The 21,636-nt window shown below is 38.5% G+C and overlaps 1 protein-coding gene across 5 annotated transcripts in view; it reads right to left on the bottom strand.

The window, feature by feature from the left end:
• The window catches only part of ICA1 (islet cell autoantigen 1), a 66,688-nt gene extending 48,081 nt beyond the window's left edge, over positions 1 to 18,607 (bottom strand). For 3 of the 5 annotated variants that reach the window (XM_041408817.1, XM_041408818.1, XM_041408821.1), the window contains exons 1-7: positions 18,488 to 18,607; positions 9,107 to 9,153; positions 8,564 to 8,661; positions 7,319 to 7,357; positions 5,066 to 5,237; positions 3,108 to 3,180; positions 1,276 to 1,399 (exon numbers count right to left, since the gene is read on the bottom strand). In XM_041408817.1, coding sequence (XP_041264751.1) covers positions 1,276 to 1,399; positions 3,108 to 3,180; positions 5,066 to 5,237; positions 7,319 to 7,335 — 386 coding nt within the window. In that variant the 5' untranslated portion in view covers positions 7,336 to 7,357; positions 8,564 to 8,661; positions 9,107 to 9,153; positions 18,488 to 18,607. Of the gene's footprint in view, positions 1 to 1,275; positions 1,400 to 3,107; positions 3,181 to 5,065; positions 5,238 to 7,318; positions 7,358 to 7,986; positions 8,096 to 8,563; positions 8,662 to 9,106; positions 9,154 to 18,487 lie in introns of those variants that run through there. The other 2 variants (XM_041408819.1, XM_041408820.1) reach the window with 2 other exon arrangements.
• Positions 18,608 to 21,636: the final 3,029 nt, after the last annotated feature.

Below are 21,636 nucleotides of genomic sequence, written 5' to 3'. Positions count from 1 at the left end.
GCTACTGAGCTAGCTACAAGCACGAAACATAAATAAAAGCAGTCCAAACTTAAACAAGAGTTTGAGGATAGATGAAAAGAAGAAATACAAATATTTTTATTTTTATGTGAATTTATTTGAAAAGATGTCTTAAAAATGTACTGAGCAAGAGCTATAATAATATGTGAATTTAATGTGACTTGTTTATTTCCACTATGTTTTTTCTCATTCCACAAATTCCTACCAAGATATCCAAAAGAAAGTTTAGTTTATGCAGATATGCATTCAGATTTCTATTAACAGTTAAGCTTCATAAAGAAGCAAGTCATCAGCACTTTTGCTCAAATGTGCCTTAAAGATCCCAGTCATGACTGTTACTGGAGGTGCTAATGACCAAACTCTACCCAAGATAATAAACGTAAGAAACTCTCAGTACTCTGTATGCTATGCTTTATTTTAAGCCAAACAACTGCACTGTTAAGATAAAGCCAGAAAGTTAAAAGCCCTCCAAAATCCTGTAAAACATAATAGAATTTTCCTTTGTGAGTGATGGTGAATTTCATACTTTCATAGTCCCAATGCTGTGAAAAGAGCATTGCAATACTTAAAATGCCACCAGGTAATGTTACTTTTAAACTTCTAGAGCAAACACTGGGTCAGTGACACATTAAGGATTCTGGTTAACAGCAGGTGTTAGTGTGCATGTATGTCCATCTGGACTCCTTACCTTTTACTCGCCCCTGCACAACCTACATGAGCTCTGTAGGGATCTAGGATCTTCTCTCAGGGGAACTTTACACTAAAGTTCAAGCAGAAGATGGCATTCAGACTCCTCCTTTCTCCTCTATCTAGCTGAGGTATGAGACTTGATGGCCCAGAAAAAAGTATTCCCTTACTCATTCCCTCTCTTGCAGGAACCAGACACCTCCACAGTGAGCTTGCTGCAGCATTTCTCTGCAGAGTGAGAACTGCCACCAACAGGCGAGGGATCTGACATCAGCTCCTTTACAACCCTACTGCTGGAGATGCTCCAGTACAGCCTTAGAACTACTGAGCTGAACAGGCACAGGCAGGGGATCTGAAGACAGACATAGCAGGTCTACGGACAAAAAGCAGCATCAGGCAAAATTCAAGAAGGCACTAATATTGCCAATACGACAGCAGATTTTGTCAATAATTTTCCTATCAATTGGTTCCTCAAACATTTCAAACGGCTAAATGAATTATGACATCGGTGAATCAACCACCATTATCACAAGTGTTATGCAAATCAGACAGAAATGTTGACCCATATACCTTTGCTGAGAAGAAAAGCAGAGGGCCTTTCCTGTTGCTTGCATCATTTTTCCTGCTCTTGTTTTATCCTGAGAACCCTGTGATCGAAGAAATTTCCCCAATTCATTTTCTTCCTGAGACAGAACTAACAAAAAATAAATGAGTTGTCAAATATGTTATTTAATTGGTTCCTAACAGCTTTAAAACCAGCCTAACATCAAACACTTTAAGTCACTTTAGGTTCAAGCAGCAAAGCAAAAATAAATAATTTCACAGAATTCCTGCATTTAGTAAACAGAAGACTTGATTCATTTGAGACATTTGCTGATATACTTAACAAGAATCACAAAATTCCATGAGCACCAAAAGACAACAGGAAAAATGTGCTATTTCTTTCTTAAAAAGTTGGGTTGCTTATATTACAAAAGGGTTTTATTATATCTTGATTGAAGTTAACTTTAGTGTTGGGTTTTTTGGGTTCGGTCTGGTTTGCTAGGTTGGTTTTTAGTTCTTTTTTACCACTTGGACTGCCTCAGCTGATAGCATACTTTAATTGAAGCTAATTAATTCCAAGTTGTACTAACCAAAACTCATTCACTTGCTTTTCTCTTACTCACCGTTTTTCATGCTTGACTACATAAAATTTCACACAACAAATCTAGTACCTCATTTTACAGAACATTTACTTTCAAATTACTTGGCAAAATTACTTGACAACTCGAACATTCTATAATTCAAACACTGTATTTCAACTACCTGAAACATATCTAGTATGTAAAGTAATGATCATTTTTTAAACAGGAAGATGAAGTGGTTTTACACTGAATTGTTGACTGCTTCTAAACTGGCACCATGGACCTCAGAGAACCTTACAAAAACAGTTAATGATGTGCTCATCTCCTTGTCTTTTAAAGTGGCTATCTCCTATAGCACCAATGTCAGTCAACTATCAAGGGAATGGCCTAAAACAAGAAAAGATCTCCTTAAGTCCTCTTGCCATTTTCCAAAATGGCAACAGTCAACTCCAGTGCAGACTCAGCACTCTTTGGTAGAAGATGCACATCTGCATCTGATGCAAATCTTTCCATCACATGTCACCTGCCAATTCTTTAACTCAATACACTACTATTCTGTATTTCAATTTTACCTCCTGATTCTGAAACATTATCTCTGACTTTCTTAGGATAAAGAAAAATTAAAGGCTGAAAAAAATGCACAACATTCAACAAAAGACAGTAAAATGGAAAATGATTTCATAGCTGAAGTCTCTTCTTCAGGCGAGAAATCAAACAATATGGACTGCAGAGAACCTTTAGAGGACATTTAATACAACTTGCTGTTTGAAACTTCCCAAATCCCCTATCTCTCACTAATGACTGTTACTAATTACTGCATGGTTTTTACAACCAAGCCAGCATTATCAAATTCATTATAATAGCATAGATTCTTAATTATAAAACTAGTACTAAGACAAAAATTCTTCATCAGCAATCCTGATTTAAAAAAGCAAAACAAACTACTAAAACTGTTTAGAAAGGAGATATGATTCCTAGACAAGATACTTCTGAATTTAAGCAAGTCAAGCAAGTCATAGGGAAAAAGAAAATCAAGAAAGCTTTCTCCAGTCATTATTGCTATCACTGCATTATATCAATATATAAAACTTCAGAACTGGGAAATCTTCAAACAAATAACCAATTCTGCATTCAGGTGTCCGCAAGGAACATTAGCTTTACTTTTGAATAGGATGAAACTAGTACTTCCCCGCTTTCATTTCTACCTTCTCACTTGTTCAATCATTCCATAATGCAGACCTTCTTATCATTTTAACTACTGTGTTTGATCATACTTACAACAAATCCTTTTTTGATACAGTTCAATTGCTTTCAGCAACTCCATACATGTTCTCTGAATAGAATGGAACAGCTGATATTGAAACAAAATACACAAAAATTTGTCAAGTGTAGGCAAGAAACACTGAGGTATAAAATACAAGAAAGACCTTAATTTTAATTTTTTGTAGAAATTATTAGGGAACATTCTTTTCTTCTTCAACAATGAGCAGTATTTCTGGTATTTCCCTTCCCAATTGTGCTCTTCTTTCAATTAAGTTTTTTACTGAACCAAAAGACTGACCAATCATAACTTTACAGAAGGAAAATAAAGAAAAAATAACTTTGGAAACAGGTCTACAACAAACAGTTGGTAGTTAACCAAACGACTTGTGCTGGATGGGTTTTTTTAGGTGATATCTTTGTACAGACATGAAGATGTACAAATCTGTTTCTAAAAACCTCATGGTAGAACAGAGTTATCAAAATATTTATCAATCAATCATTCTCACATGTGGGAATATGCATACTGAATTTTTCACAGACACTGTGCAGTTAGTGGAACAAACCTGCATAGGTATGGCCAACACAGAAAGCTGTTTATTTAAATGGAAAGTTTTATTGGCATAGACAAATTTCTAAAGGAGCGGCTTCCAAAGGAAGTAGAGGTGTTAAAAAAAAAAAAAAAAAAAAAAAAAAAAAAAATCAGCCATGACTATATTTGGAGATTATTCCTAGGAAATAGAAAAATTACTACTCTTTCTGTCTGTCCATCTAAAACCTCCAGCCTGCAACTTAAATCTAAACTCTAGCATACGAAGCATTACACAGCTAGAAGTAAAACAGACAACTGGCACAGTTAATGCTTTCCTTGAAGGCTGCTTGACTACAAATTTACACAGGTCTGGTCTGTTAAATTGGGAGCATGACTTGCAAGTGAGAATTTGTTTAAAACATGATTATTCCACTTGTGTGAACACAAGTTTCCCTATTTCCAACCCCACACAGTAGACATGGTAAAAACTCAGGTATGTATTTAAAAAATATTGTACTATACTTCAAGCTTGTTTTACATCAAACTCCCGATTTATAACCCATTGTGAAAACTCTGTAAGTAGAACCACTGGGCAATAAGTTATTGCTTTTCTTGTGTTTGTTGTACTACAGCCTCCTGTATTTCAGCTAAAACCTAAATAAACTGAGAATCCTAAGTAAATATTTTTTTAAGAAACTACAAGAAAGCCAGTAAAGCAAAACATTTACCATCACGTAAGAAAACAACACAACCAAAACTTACATGGACATTAACTGGGTTATTACACTTCCATAGTACACTCTCAATTTTTGTAGAACTTTAACCTATTTTTTTTTCTTCAGTGGGGTTGAGGATACTGACAGTAGGACTGTATTTGTCACACAGCAGGATTCCTTCTCTTGGTTTTATTTTAAAGACTTTCAGAAGCTTCTTTTGACATGTCACAACCCACTAATCTGCTCAAAACCTTTGGAGTAGAATGCACTGTGCACCTTGCTCCCGGGCATATTGCATGTTTTTCTGGAATATGTGGTATTTTATATTTGTATAAAAAAATGTTATTTGTACGCTCAATTAAATACTTTTAGGAAAAAAATCCAAACAAATCACCTTAAATTGACATAGGCAAAGGATAAGGAAAATCTTCTGACTCTCCTGCTAACAAAAGGAGAATATCTGTCCCTAAAACATGAAAATAAATCTGAGATATGTTAAGTTTCAAAAAAAGTTAGAGGGATGTAGAGTTTCGTGTTACAGAATTCCCCTATATTCTCTGAATTTACATGGATAGTTTTGTCAGAATTTGGAAGAGATATTACATGAAAATTATACAAATATATATGTGTTATTATATCCTATGTGCACACATATTAAAGGCTTGGTGGAAATGAAAACACTTAAAAATTAACAAACAGAGAACAGACATTATGTAAACATTACAAACCTCTAGTTTTGCATCCAGATCTGCATCTGAAGCAACAACATGCTCATCTTCCTTTTTTCCTGTAACTTTTATTAGGGTTTGTTTTGTTTTCCAGTATTTCTGTTGCATTTTATTGACCACAGATTTTTCTTGGCTTTGAGCATATTGATCATAAAATTCTCGTGGATAGTTGCTAGAATATTAACAACAAAATTTAAAACTTCAATTGGATGCTTTAAAAATAAGTCTAATGCACTCAATTAATACATTTCCATTAAGAATATTGCATTTGCATGCCAACACGTATATTGTAACATGCAGTTCTTCATTATGCATTAATAACAAAGCAACTAAATTACTGTATTTCCCATCCTACTCTGAAAAATAATACACTAGTTTCAACTTAAATATCTTAACCATGCAGTACTGCCTAGTAAACAGCTTCAAAGAATTCTTCCCAATGAATTAGGAAATTATTTATAGCCCATGGAATTAACTTTTTATTTTGTATCATTAATAGGAGAGTTTCAAGTGAACTATCAGAGTTGCTTAAGCAGGTAGCAATTTTCATGCTGTTTCAGCACTGTTGGGATTTGACACAGCTCATTTTATGAATGGCATTAGACTACTTCTTACCCTCCTTTTTTGTAATTGAATAAAAAAAAAGAATTAGAAGAACACTCATCTCTTTTGAGCATGCTATGTGGAAGACTGATATCTCATGTCCCTATACAACTGACTACATGACAATTGTGGGTGTATAACAGGTAACCTTTTCTTTCAAGGATTAGTTTTCACTGACAAATAATTCTGCATTCCTGTAGCAGACCTAATAAAAAGTGCAATATATATATTCCATATTCCACATATTCCATATTTAAGCCATATTCAGATAGCTTAATAGAAAATATAGCCTTACCATGAAATCTTGATGTCTTTCAGGAAGTGTTATTCCATTATTAATTTGTGCAAAAGTACACGCATTTTCCCCTATGCGCATATATAAAAAGCTGTGGTACTCTTTCAGCTTTTAGAAGTACATGGTTGCTAAACTGCTATATTGGATACTTCACAGAACTTAAATAGGTTGAGTTTATTTTGAGAAGACACCTTACACCTGGAGTGACAAACTGGGGCTCATTAGTGAGATACTGACGTCTAGTTCTGTTCACAACACACAGATTCTCAGAGATGCTACCCCAAGAGGTCTTCAGACCCAACACACACATCCAGTCACGTGTCCTTGCCAATGGCAGAGGGGTTAGAACCAGATCATCTGTGAGGTCCCTGCCAAGCCAGGTCATTCAATCATCCTATGACCCTCTGATTATATGTATCTATATCTATATATTTGCTGTGAAGCAATACAGCCATTCTGAAAAATCAAGCCATTGGTACACACTCCCCAAAAGGGGAGTGCACCCTACATGGTCACTAGTGACAGAGTTTAACCTGAAAAGGAAATTTTTTTCACAGGGTTATAATACTTGCTTTAGTTACTTTTAATCAGCGAGTTAGGTGACAGCGCCTTAAGTACCAAAGAGATGGTAAGAAATTAAACTGGAAGTGAGCAGAGACATAATTTTAAAAAGTACTTATACAGAGCACTTCAAGGCTTCTTCACCAAACTTGAAAAGCAAAGATATTTACCCATTTAATTCTATACAAATATTAGTTCTAAGAGTTTAATTTATTAATTAAAATGAAAATAAAGGTCTTTTGGTGCTACAGCAAAAAATAAAAAACATGTACAAAACATTCCACATTTTATTTGGAACTCTGTACAAACAAGCCATTACACATACTGACAAGAGACAGCCTATCAAGTTGGGTGAAGATTATATTGACCTGATATATGCTGCATCCTTAAAATACAAAATTTACTGCCTTTAACGAATAAAAAAATCCTCCTGTATTACAAGAAAACATAATATGAGAGTTGAATAAAAACAGCATTACCTTTAATAATAATTAAAAATACCCTTCAAACTTCTCACAAGCTATTATAAAGGCCGTAGCTGCCTAGCTAATTGTGTGCTTTGACTTCTGCTACAGCAGTGAAAATAACTGAAATCTCATTTCAGTAGTCAAGTGAAGAAAACACCATAACTCATCTGATGTTAACCAGGTACTAATATAAGGTCACAAAAAGATTAGAAAAACTGCTGGGATTAATACAGATTCCTGGATTATCAGACTGATAAACAAAGTGAACAAATCAACATACAAACACAATTAGCTTTTTAGAATAAAAAAAATTATCAAGATGCTTACTATTTATGACCTTCCATGATTCCTGTTTTCTTCAGGCACCTAAATAAGAAATGATCAGTTAATAAAGTATCTGTAATGTTTAGATAAAACACTAGAAATCCTGTATCTTTTCCCTCAGAAAATTACTATACTGCAGCATCTTGTTTACCATATTAAAAAAGAAAATTCTCACTCTGTGAGCTAAATGCCTTCCTTGTGTACCACAATTCTCGCGAAAACCCATTACAAATGGATTTAAGTGCTGCCAATCCTTCTACGTTAGCAAGTTTTTCAAGCAAAAGCAAATTTACCAGGCATAAATTCAGTGACTTTTGATGAGACATGCGAAAATTGTCCATGTTAGGCATTACCCTCAGTCAAGCTTTTTTCCTACAAGTTTTAGCCACAACAAAATTCAATTACTTTTTACCTCTTTTTTTTTTTTTTGCCTATATCCCACTGACCTATTTTTCTAAAACACTAGTTACATCATGTCTTGAGTCAGAGATGTGAAATTTAATGACCAGATGGTTTTTCTATGAGGAACACCGCAGTTCCTGAGGATGGAATATGATTTGTAGACATTAGAACTTTCGAATTTTTAAGTTACTATCTCCAGCTTGGATACTCAAGTTTCCCACTATACTTTGAGCTGGCCAGGTGGCATGCACATAATTTCCCACCAGTACCTGAGCACGCTCCTTCCAGGCCAAATTTAATAGCCAAGCCAGATACTCATAAACAACAAGCACCCGGCTTTTCCTCTGCTGCTTTCAGAGAGGACTGGCACATGGTTAACATGGGAATAGAGGCACTGCAGCAGGATCTGGATGAGACCAAAATGAAGCTAGTGAGATGGGTGGTGCTGATAGGGAAGAGACTTCAGCAAGTAGAGGCACAGAATGAACACACCAACAAGTTCCACTAAGGTATGAAGCTGACTGACTGAGAAAACAGTAATGGAAAAGTGAGCTAGGGCAGTAACAGTGCTGAAACTGAACTTTGGCACTAATCCAAGTAAGAAAGAAAAGGGGCTACAAAGGGGAGTCATCATGTTGGAAACTTATCTAGCACAGTAATGCATACAGACAGCATGGTTAGCACTGGAGAGGCAAAGGGACTGGAAGAGACTGCTGGAACCCAAACAAGGCAATGCAAACAACCTGGATGCTTCCTGCAAGCACAAAGCACATGCACTTCCATTTGGAGCTGAATGGAGCCAAATCTCAGATTTCTGAGTCTAACCTCTCTGCTGTCAGTCAGTACCTGTGAAACTTGCTGGCAAAGATCCAGGAGATAATGCAAGATTATGTCAGAGCAGGAATTTTGCCTGAATTGGAATTTTGGTGAAATGTTCTAAAGCACTGCAGGAGAGACCACAAGAAAATTAGTAATTGTCTTCAGACCAGAGTTCAAATGTAAAGGATAAATAAAAAAGAGGAAGAAAGAATCTTTTCAGATTGTTGTTCTTGTTACAGAACCATTGAGTCAGACAAGATACGAACGAACTGCTTTGCTGCTCTTTCTAGAGCCATAGGCACAGACACTACTAACTTATTTTCTAATACCTTTATATTCTTGACTTCACTGTTTTCACACTGGTCCTCCTTAAGTCAACTGTGGGGGTGTGTAAGTGAGATAAGACCAGAGGATTTAGCTTGTATACACAAGCTGTCCATGACTCAGTTATTCAGCAGCATACTTGGTTTGACAGGAAGCAAAGAACAGCCCATCTAGGTGGACTAACATGTGCATTACTTGGAACAAAGTATAAGCAACCAGTATATGGAAAAGGTGTAAGGCACTGACCTTATTCACTGTACATGTCCACTTGCTCCTTCTGGAAACCACTGTCCCTACAAAAAATAAAGAGGGTCATGGTGAAACAGCTGTCATTTGCAAGTACAGCTCATGTTCTTTCTTCCTAAACATCTGACCTCACCTTTTGACTCTGAAATCTTCCTAAGTATACTCTTCCAGGTCCTACATAGCACCCTTACACCCTGAAGATACTCTTTTTGGGAGTTTTTACATTCAAAGTGGACAATATTTTCATGGTATGAAAATAAGGGCATGTATTCTCTGTTCTGCTGTGTGATGAGAAGGCATTTGAGGTGTTTGAGGCTACAAGACCTGCTGGGATGATGTCCTTTGGCCAATCAGGGTGGAAGGAAACAGAAATGGAGCCTTACCTACACTGCCTGCTGGAAAAGGCTCCTGGCATGTGATATCATCCAGAACAGGCCAGGAGGGAAAAAGGGCCCAGAGAGTTCTAGACAGTATAGATAAAAAGCATGCCAGGGAGATTACTGTAATTAAGCAGTAGCAACAAGCAGCAGCCCAGGACACAAACTCAATCCCTGTGCCCATTTTACTTCCAATATGGAGCTGACTTTTGGTCCTAAATGAGAATTCAGTTTGCAAAGACAGCTTAGTAAGTACTAGCAATGAAAAAACAGAAATGTAGTTGCTAAAAAAAAAGTGCATAAACTGTACCTTCAGTAATTTAACAGGGGCCTAATTTATTTATATAATCTCTTACTTCATGTCTTGTTACTGTCTGTTCCAAGTCCAGAAACTAAAAAAGGTTAAGATACTGGTTCAGCTCTAACAAAGGACACTATTAAAAGCAGAGCTGAAAGCAGTGAGATTTTTTAAAAAGAAATACCAAAATCTAAGTCTAGTCTCAAAAAGTAAGAGATACTAATAAGAGAGGACTGGAAACAGCCCAGGGAAGTATCCAAGAATTAAAAGGAACATTTAACAGCCATGTAAAGAAGAATCCTTACAGTCACAAAATGCTGGCCCTGAGGCTGCAGAGAGAGACCAAGAATGAGCACATAACCTCTCATTACTTCAAGTTTTGAATCTCTTATGCTTTCGAAGAACAAGACAAATATCCTGAAAAGAAGTAACAAGCCCATTGGTCTTTGCCAAAATTGACTACAACAGAAGCACGTGACCCTAACTTGAAACTACCAATACTCTCTCCAAAAATTGCAGCCAAATTTAAAATTAACCCATGTTATAGTACAGTTTTAGATACAAAAGTAAGCTTTACTTGCTAAAAGGAGTTAATGTAAGGGACTTTTTTTTTTGCTTGTTTTTCTCCTCAGTGTATTAAAACAAACAGACAAAAAAAGATAAAAGTTACAATAAATAGTATTATACTGACAATGATTAACAGAAGAAAAAAAAAGTCACCTCTTTACAGGAAAGCATTTGCATTGGGAAGTTTCCATGGTATTTGACAATAAAGACTTATACAACACTTGTGATCTCCACAACAGACTTTACCTTGACAAACAAAAGGGAGGGGTACTCTAGATGAGGAGGTGGGTGCCAGAAGCAAGCATGCCTTATTTATTCACACCAGAAAAGGCAGTGCCACATTACAGGCAACTGTACACAAACCCATGTTTAACACTGCACAGTGATGGATCTGAGGCTTCCTGAAGAAGTCCACTCATGGCTCCAGTAATTTTGCAAGTGCTTCTCAGTGTTTTGAGAGAGATTAATGCTACCTCAGTTTAAGCATTAAACCTGAGCTGGCTCTATTCATGACAAGTCCGCTTGGAACACAAGGAACCAGAGTGCTGAAGGACTCATTCCCCTACAGAACTGTTAGCTGGGGTCACAAGCCCTGCCAAAACCTTGAAAATCCTTAGCACATGTTTTTGAGGCACCAAGAAGCCTCAGCAGCACTTTCCACAAAACTTCCTCATTGCAGACTGATGCCAGAAAAGACAGGCACTAGGATTACCCTCCAGCTCATGCTCTGTACCACATTTGTACAAGCTTGCTTTCTCTTTTTTAGCTTTAGTACATTTTGCTGCAGCATAAGTTGTCTGGTTTCCCAAGAGCTAAACAGCTTTATGAATTATCTTCAGATCCTAGTAGTATAAGAAAAAGATGGTACAAGGTCCTTCTCTCCAACAGCTGCATTGATAATAAACAAGTCTGTGTCACTCACATTACTACTGTTTTTCAGTGAGCCTAAATATAAGAAGCGTCACATGGCATGGTAAAGTTCAGATCTTAATACTTGCCTAGGTTATGAGGAAATCAGTTTAAAACCCAACCCAACAAAGAAAAGCTATATCCCTAAGTCAAGTATCTCTTCTTCTCTGAGCACTGTTACCTAGCTGTTACTGTGTTAGCACAGACAAAAGATCACATAGAAAAATATCAGCATGCAGAGGCATCAAACAGGAATCTCTCCAACTCTGAAGACTGTATGTAAAACAAATTGTTGATCTAGTAACAGCTTCTCAGAACAAAGAGATGAGCTGAAATCCTTGCAAAAAACGTTATAAATGCTGATGTACAGAGCAAATCTAACATCCAAAGATGAGCTAGCAGTTATGTAGGAAGGCAGTAGATTGAACAACACATTCTTTTGAGATACATCCAGAAACAAGGAAAGGGAACTGAACTAACAGCATAGCAAAATTCAGCAACTCTTACATGAAGGCAATATGTTCATCAAAACATACAGAAGAGTCTGCACTTTCACAGACAAAACTATCCTCTGAGTCTACCGCTCTTTCAAAGCGGAGAGTATGTTCTAAGGGCTCCTCAAATCCCAACAGATTCTCCGCGTCCTAAAATCCTTGCAACTTATGACTTTCAAATATGGCAGAATCATGCATTGTAGTTGACTTACTTACATCAACAGTTTTATTAAAATGAATAATCTTCCAAGAAACTTTTAATACAGTAATAGTACAGCGCTGCTAAGTAACAAGAAAAAAATTTAAAAATTAAGGAATTCTATATATAAAAGGTAAGACTGATAGTTTCGTTTATGTAAAATACTTTGAAGGGAAGAAAATGTGCCTAGGTGAGGGAATCAACGCCATCTGTGCCTCCAACAGCTCTTGGCTGACAACCTATCTCCTCCACTCTGCTCCCTGGAAGCTGTGATCAAACTGAACCAAGTAAATGGATCTGCAAAACAAGATGCAGTCTCCCTGCAAGATGAAGACTAGACAGGGTACAGTTTTATCTTCTCAAACACAGACCAGGAGCTTCAAATGGTGTTTCACTTTGCCTTTCCCAAGCAAAAGAGACTATAACAGCCTGTAGATCCAAATTATCCATGTTGTCAATGCAAGAAAAGAGTGAAAGCTGAAGTCTGGGTCTTTCAGCATCAAGATTACACACAGACTTAGAAACATTCCTACTCTTAAATACAAGAATAGCTACCACTCTAATTCAGCTAAAATGAATATAGAGTTCAAGCTATAACAAACTACAAGATTTAATTTTTCCTCTAAAGCTCTTAATTCTCAATATTGATGTTCTAATCCTGCAGAATCATCCATGCTCAGCTTTAAATCCAGGATTCTTTTTGTTCTGTTAGACTACTCACTGATGCACTTGTTTATTTATTCAAAAAGTTTGCAAATTGGTCTGTAAGTGCTGCATTAGTAGTTCTTTCCACCCATTACAACTTTTTGTTTAATCCTTTGTGTCAGACTGATCCACAGCTTTACTTATCCTGGAAAGTGTCTATCTTGGAGATTACACACAAATTCTCAGGAGAAGAAATACAAGATTGCAGTATCAACAGAATTACTCTTTCAATCTATTTCAGACAGTGACACCTAGAAAGAATTTCAAACATCCTTAAAAGAAGCACAGGATAAATGGCATCTGTTACATAGCGAAGGCTCCTGCTAGATTCATACACCTGGGAGGTACTGAAAGGGGAAAAAAAATCATCCTGTTTGGCTGCAATTATCTAACTTTAGTGCCTAAATTACCATACAAGCCTCTCAAGACTAAGTCCCTGTACAGATACTGAATACAACCTCCAAAGGGCAATGCTGAGCACCTCAATCAAAGCCCCACCACCGTGCTCTGTGCACACAGAAATTATGCTTTTGCATTAGGCACCTAACTACAAAGATAAATCCTGCTGTGAGAGCATTGCTCTATTCCCCTTCTTTTAGATCTAGCATTTCACGGTGGTCTGCTGAATTAGTGTTAAAAAAAAAAAAAAAGTCAGAAGCATACTGAGTAACACCATCCTTGGGACATGGCCACATCCTGTTAAGTTCCTTGGAATCAATTCTCTCTTTCACTACCAACACTTCTGGAACTAACACTTCTGCCACAGTTACTGCCATTTCCTTCTCCTCTCTACCAAGGCCTATGAGACATCCCAGGAAATTACTCATTTATTCAATTTCATTTATTCATTTGTCTTGATCCTGCAAAGAATTAAAAAAACCCCAAAGAATTAACCTATTCTACCATGACCACTACCCCTGCCAAATCTGACGTGCAGAAAAATCCCAAGCACATGCTCAAAACAACAGAAGTATCAGAGAAGTTGGAGACTGTTCTCCAAGGAGGTAGTTTGACCCAATACAACACACCTTTGTTTTTCAAGCTACTAAACTGTGTGGAGAACAAACCACAGTAATACCAGCAGGTATCTCAAAGGACTAAAGATTGTGTGATTAGAGACTTGCACTGTAAAAAACCATGTACAAGGCATGAAGAAATCTGAATGGTTTGGGTCTTCTTTCTGTCATTTTGTAGCACTACCTAGGCACCTGTCTGCACACAGTACATCTAAATGAGCAGCAGTATTATTGACACCTGACTTTCACTCAATTTTACACTGACTCTATTTATTACTCTGTGTAGGGCATGTATGGGTCACATCTATTGCAGAGAGTACTTCAAGCGTTACTTTCTTCCAAAACACAATTGTCGTACTTCTAATTTCAGAACACACAATGTGGGAAATTATTCTACTTAAGTTCCTGGTGTAGTCTACAGAAAGGATTATATCTGGGGCCATGTTTCTTATGCTGTGATTTAGTCTTTACTTTTCTATTCTCAACTCTGGTGTATACACTTGGCCGACAAACTACAAATTTACAGTTTGTTAATTGCTCCCTTATTCCAAGAACTAAAGAGTATCAATCCACCTGAACCACTCACTCTGGTTTTCAATACTTGTATGGTTACAAGTAATTTTTAGCCAACCTCAAAAAGCAGAAATTTGGCACTGTCAACATGTGTTTTAAAACTTATTTTTGCACCCACAAAATGCAAGGACCAACTCAACAGTTAGCATTCCTCTCAAAAAAAAAAAAAAAATTTGTGTCTATTTGGTACTCTATATCTGTCATATTATTTCAAAAAATATCAGGGCAAATTTACAGGCATAAGTGATCTTTTTTCTAGAGCATAAATGCATTGAAATGATACTTGGAACTGGGTTGGGGGTTTTCTTGGTTGTTTTTTACAGTTGAGAACAAAAAATTCCTAAACCCAGTGGATTCTCAAAAACACCGATAAGAATGGCACATGAAGTCACAACACGTACAGTACATGTAGTCTCAGAACAAATTATTTCAAATAAATGCTGGTAGACTGCAAGATTGACAAGCAAACAACCGCACTTTCTAGATAAGCTCATTTGCACACAGAACTTTATCATTTGCACAGAGATATTTAATAATACAAAAATTTAAATTCCTTTTTCAGATTATACTGATTTTTCATCTGCTTACTGTGGAATAATGTAGGGACAGTACATAGTATCACTTTCCCCTCAGATAACATCTTTTACTTCACTAGTAAAGTGTTCCACTTATATTTGTGGAGAACAGTGAGACAACCAGGTAAGCATTGCAAGTACTACATGCATTTTATGGAAGAATAATTTGAGTATAAGTCATTGAATGGTAGGTCTAAGCTCACTGCAAATGAGCAAAACTGGGGATATTTACTATGCAGTATTTAATCTTTTTCTAAATGCAGACTTGCTTTGTTTCTTCAAAATGACTATCAAATTGTTTTGTAACGCACATTTGTTCTCTTAAGAGCCACTATTTGTAAACTTAATAGCTGAATACTATTAAACAAAATATCATATGGAACATACACTGTACATAGATTATAAGAGACAAGATTGTTTTTCTGATGCACTCTACTTGTAGTCAGTGTAGAGTCTTAATATTGGGAAACTTTCCTCTTGCGAAACTATGGGAAAAGTAGTGAATGGACAAAAAAAAAAAAAGAAACTCTTGCATGTACAGTACATTACATACAAACATATAAGGCTTTAGAACTCCAAACTAATGGCTCTCTTATTTAGGCACCTTATTTGCTGGCACAGTCAACCTTCTCACATTTCTGCCTCCCTCCTGCCTTTTCATCCATTCAGAAGCCAGAAGGCAATGCCATTTATACCCAAGGGGAAACAATGCTGGAGGAGGGAACACGAGAAAATAATTTTCTCCAGATTCCCTTAGAGATTGTTTCACATCTGCAGATAAGAGATTCGATTAACAAAACAGCCTCAGCATGCACAGCAACAACAATACAGGAGATCTCCTTGCACCGCCCTTTGAGTAAACACCATCAGTGCAGGCTAAATATTCTCAGCAGACACATAGTCCCCTCAGCTCGTGTATTACTGCTCTCAGTAATATCCTGGCACACCAGCTGACTGCTCCCAGAGCAGTGGTGATCCCTATGAAGCCACTTGCAAGGTGGACCCAAGCACTGTTTCAGTGACTTGGTACAGACAGTTCTCAAGGTTGACGCAGGCAATTGCATAACGGGTCAAAATGCCCCTCAGTTTGCTGTGGCTAACAATAAGCACAGGAAAAAGTACTGTGAGACTGCTATTACTAGCAACACTTAAAAGGTCAAATATTTCTACTGTTCTTGACTGTTTGGTTCTTTCTCTAACAAACTTCACTCTCTGGGCTTTTGTATTTTTAATGTTTCTCCATCATGTGGCGTAATTTTGTCTCCAGAATGATTTTATGGTTGAGAAGCAGCAAAACATCTTGAAGAATAAACTACAGAGCAATACTCTTGGAGGTGATTTTGAAAAGAGAAGTATTATAAAGTCTTCAAGAACATTTTTTGTCTTCTTGTTTATTTTAGCACATTTTTTTTCTGCCAACTTGTACCAACAGCTTTCAACACTACTTGAAGACTGAAAAGAGCTGTTATTATTAATTTCTTCAAGAAAAGATGATGTGAGAAATCATCTGAACAATTTAATAACTGTGAGGATATATGGATAACAGAGATGAATTGGCAAGATGGTTGGGCTTGAAACTCTATAAGCCAGGACAAAACCCCCTAACTCTGTAGTAGGGTTCAACAGGAATTTTACTTTGCACTATGTGATCCCCTATACTTCCCACTAATATAAATTTCTGAAAGAAAAATGTTAAAGAAACCTCCCCCTTCCATAACTGGTCTTCCTGAATCTGTAGATCTGCAGTTTATATTTGAATCTCAACTCCAACAAACACAACAGAAGAAAGCACCATAATCTAAAATACTTTTTTTTTTTTTTTTTCCTCAAGTGAAAAGGAAGCAAATTCCACTGACCAGCATCTAGATTCTTGAGTAAAGAGCTGGAACCTTTCTGGAAACAACAATGTTTCACGCATGACATTCTGGCAGTGAAGAAACTTTAAAAACTCCTTTAGACTGAGGTTTGGCACTATTTAACCACCACATTATCTTCCAGTAGAGTGTGTCATGTGCAAAATGTGACTGGTTATACCAGTTATGGCAGTTCACTACTCAAAAGATCTCTGTGGCTTGACACTAAATTCCTCCTTCAGTGGTATTATTAATATTAAATTATTAAATTACTACGTTTAAACCAATAGGCTGTTAAAACAGCAGTTAAAAAAAAAAGCAAAAAACTTGCTAATGTTTAAATGAGGTATTGCTGGTCATCATGCTAAGTATCACCAAGAACTGCAACTTCTAGATCTGTGCTGGACAGCACTGTCAAGGCGTTCTTCCTCTTTCAGAATGCTGGATAGACAAAGTGGAAAGAGTGGATTATCAAAAAATCAGATAAAAGACCATAACGAAATGCCACCTGCACTGCAGATGCCAAAATCTAGCCCACCGTTTTCTCCGTCCAACAGTTTGGAAAAGTGATCAAACAGTTTTGTCCTTACAAGAGTCTTGCTAGAGCAGAACACAAGAACAATTTATTTACAAGAATTCTACCCTGAAACAAGGACCACAGCTGCTTTCTGAGACCCAAACTAAATAAAATCTATCCAGAAAATGAAAGAAAAAGGATAACACAATTAAACATAGGGAGAACAAAAGCAAACAAACAGGTGTTTAATGGAAATAAAAGGTCATCTTGGTTTAAAGCAAGGCTTGTAGGCAGGGAGAAAACATCACAAACAACCAAACAGAAGAACAACTCCAATGCCGAGCTTCCAAAATACTACTACAATGAAACTTGGTGGTAGGGGGTTAAAGGATGTAACCGTGAGATTACCAGAGTCAATTTCACGTTTACACCTCTGAACTAAGGCAAGCCTGAATGACTGCTTTAAGAGGGGTCACGCAGATCCTTGAGGCTATCAGCTTTACGCAAAACAGTGTGAAACAGAAGACTTATTTACACATGGCACTGAACAAATACATAATGATATTGACAAATAACACAGTGCCCTTCACCCCTTTCTGCTACTAAAAACTGACCTGATGTTTCAAGTAATATCCGATTTTTCTATTTTCTTCTAAAAGACTATAGCAGCTTCCATGGGTAACGTGGGTGGATGTAAAATAAACCTGATTACCAAGACGAACATTTCACAAATTATAAGCTTCAAACCGTAAATGTGGGGTTCTTGAATTGCCATTTCACCAGCTCTTACTGCCTCGGTGCTGGTTCGAGGTCTGACATTACCTGACCAGAGGATGCCCTGCCACCCCTCTCCACCCGGCTGATCCCAGGAGGGTTCGGAGCGCAGCCGGGCAACCTGCGCCTCAGCCCGGCAGCCAAGCCGGAAACCGCCGAGGAGAACCGGCCGTTTCCCTCGCCGCTTCCAGCGGGCAGAGCGCCAGGGAGGATGTACGGGAGGCACAAACGGATAAATGCAATAATCATGGCGAGACAACCGCACGGCGGGAGGGGGAACACAAGGCAAAAGGAGGAACAGATGCCATCTTGTGCCTCGGAAATTTCGCTCTGAACAGGTCCGGCCGTGGATACAGCGCTGACGGGCACCAGCTCCGCAGGCCCGGCGGCCGCGCCGCCTCCCTCGCCCCGAGCGGGCTGCCCGCGGGGGAGGCAGCGCCCACCCGGGGCTGGTACCCGCGGCACCGGCTCTCCCCGCCCGGCCCCAGCACGGAGACCAGCAAGCCCCCCCTTCCCTCTCTCACCTTGCGGAGGGAAGGGCCGAACCGCAGGCACCGCCGCCCCTCCAGGTGTTCCAGCGCCGCCGGCGTCAGCGCGGCGAGCGGAGCCGCCTGTGCCGGCGCGGGCGCCCCCGCAGCGGGGCGTAGCCGCCGCCCGGCCCGGCCCAGCCCGGCCCCTGAGCCGGGAGGGCGCGGCCGCCAGGTCCGTGGAGCTCGGGCCGGTCACTGCCAGGTCGTGGCAGGGGTACAGACGCGTTTCCACCTGCTTTCCCTGCAGCGCTGTGCGGGAAGCGGCAGGAGAGTCACCCGGACTGAGGCCCTGATCACCGCCCCGACAAAGCCCTAAGCCCCGAGCCTCCGCCCCTAGCCTGCTGGGGACCGCAGGTGTCCCGCGAGGAGCAGCAAGGAAATACGAAAATGTTTTGGTTGTTATAAATAGTTGCCATCGAGGTAGTGGAAACTTGGAGGAAAAGGCCCTTTAACGTCGCAGGCAGGTGGCAGTGTCGGGGGGAGGAGGTCAGGAGTGCGTTGGTTTTGAGATAATGTTGGAATTGGGTCATTGGGGTTGTGTGAGAGCTTTTTGAGTAAAGGAGGTGTATTTGAAGCTGATTTCAGAGCTTGAAATGAGGAGAAGAGTTCACAGGTGGTATTTGAAAATGAAGTGAAAGGAGAAACGGAGAGCAAGCAAGATCGTGTGAAAAATGATCCCACTTAAATGGGGCAGTGTTAACTTCCCGGTGTGGGAGAGCAGAGATGTAAGCACAACGCAGGGCATGAAAGCAGGGATGGAGAAGAGGCTGGGTTGATGGGGCCCCAGAAAAGGGTTGAAGAAGAGTGGACAGGAGGAAGCTGTGGAAAATGAATAGAGAAGAGTAGTAGTGAGGCATCATTTTCTGCTCCTTACAGAGGTCCCAAGCATTCATGTCAGCGTCTCCATGTTTCTGTGAGGCAGAGCTGTGCTACTTCGCTGGAAGTCACAGATCTAAGAGTGAAAGTGCAAGATGTTTTCAGCAACAGGAACTGTGCTGTGAGACAGTGACTGTGAAAAAGACTTTATCCTAATGGATAAAGAGCTAGGCATGCACTCCTGAGCTCTGAAGAAATCAGCTGGGTTAATTTAACACTATATAATGTGAGGAATTTCAGGTATCATTTGGGAGCTTGTTTAGTTTCCCTGTTTGGCATTAGTGTGACCGCTAACAGCAGGTCATAGCCTCAAGCGTGGTGTGCATAGCACAGACAGTGTGTTGACTAACAAGAATAGTTTTATGGCAAGAAATACAGGATTGTTTCCCAGAACTACAGAAACCCTAATAGGATAGGTTTTGTGTTAAAGCAAAGTAACAGCAAGAAAATATTTTTATGTGAGACAAATCTCTTAATAAGGTCCTCCATCTTGCAAAAAAAAGGCATGACACGGCCAAAAGCTTGGAATACAGGAAAGCTGGTGTAAAATATCTCATTTACTTTTGGATGTTATACACCCTTCAGCTGCCTTGTTATTCTAGAGCTCTCTTTAGAGCAAATATAAAAAGATGCATTTTAGGGTATGGTTATCTGGGTTATTTTAGTTTCCAGTGAGATTAATCATTCTCTGGACAGAGGTTCTCATGACTGAAAGAGTACCAGGCTGAAATGTAAATACTTGCATTAGACATATTGCTCCATTAGTCAAATAAATTCCAGGTGTTACTGGTTTTGAGAGAAAAAAAATCTTTGTGGAGTTCTTACCTTGCCAAAGGGAAGTGGTGCTAATAAGTGACAAAAGGTTTCTCTGCAGTGGATGAGGATCTGGGATCTCTTCAGCCACTTCTGGCATTGGATTTTTGGTAGCTTTTAGTTTCTCTGTGAACATGAAAAATCTGTTTTGTCTTTTAGTAGTATGTACGTATGCAAATCTTCTAGAGGAAGGTGTAAAAAGAAAATCTCACAGGATGTAAGGAATTACTTTAGCTATAGCAGGAGCAGAACCAAGACAAAAAGATTTTTTTGGGGTAAATTTGCAAGTATTATTTTTCTTAGTTGTTCCACAGTAAGGAAGAGGGAAAATAATCCTGAATAAACCTTGATTCTGCAAAACACTGTACTTTTGTCATCATGGAACTATTTTTATGCCAATATTTATGTGTGTATGTGAATATACCAACAATCAGGACTTAGACTAGCTCATTTCTCGTGTACTTTAGGACTGCATCCTACCAATTACAGACAACTTTTTGCATTGTCCATCTTAATGTCTCAAACCATTAGCTGAGATTACTATATAATCTCAAAAAATTAGTTTTAAAGCTTTATTCCTCGCTGAAGTGAAGGAATTTCTTAATCTTTTCTCATGTTTCATGTAGTTTATCACCAGATGTAAATGTTATAATTATAAGCAAGTGCCATCTGGTTGTTCTAGCACCTCTCTTATCTCCCATGAAGATATTTTTAGGGCAGCAGAAATACAGAAATGTAACTAAAACAGTTATTGTAAGTGATATTTGAAATAAGGTGTACTTTCTACTTTTCACAAGCTTAGTTCTTTGATAAAGCTGACTGGATGCATGAAGCACCTTGAAGCATGGTGCTTAATGCTTTCTGCTACTAACAATTTTTCCCCATTTGAGCATCAAAGTACTCTTAAATTACTTAAATTAACTAAGCAGTTGGTTCCCTGACCTTAAAAAACTTCATTTCTGCTGTTCCATAGAACAGCCCATCCTCTTGCAAACTGAGACTCTTTGGATGACATCATTAAAATTGCCATAAGATGCAAGTAAAGATCAAGTACAGCCCTCTGAGGTGGAACTACTGATCATGTACAGTTGAAAACACGACTTTTTATGGTAGAGAAATGACTTTCCAAGCCCCCAGCCACACAAACCTAGAGCTTTTGAAATACTGAGCCAGCAATTAGTCTTAGCACTCATCTTGTAGGCTCCTTTTTGCATCTGAGCTTTGTGTTGCACTTTGCTCCAGCTGCATTTAATTTTTAAAAGATAAATAAAGATTGGAATCCCATGTTGACTCAGTGAGACTCACCATCCAGTTGTGTTTACTGTACCACATGGCTACTATAGCATACTATGGGATATGCTCTCCTTGTCACTTAAATTGATACATTCTCAGGTGTTCTGTGCTGTCTATATAAAATGATCCTAAAAATGTGTGTGGTGGTTTTCAGCTTATTA

This window comes from Onychostruthus taczanowskii, unplaced genomic scaffold (assembly GCF_017590055.1).
Source record: "Onychostruthus taczanowskii isolate IOZ18803 unplaced genomic scaffold, ASM1759005v1 scaffold3, whole genome shotgun sequence".
NCBI lineage: Eukaryota > Metazoa > Chordata > Aves > Passeriformes > Passeridae > Onychostruthus > Onychostruthus taczanowskii.
The sequence above is the reverse complement of the archived record's forward strand: the minus strand, read 5'-3'. Positions and strand labels throughout refer to the sequence as shown.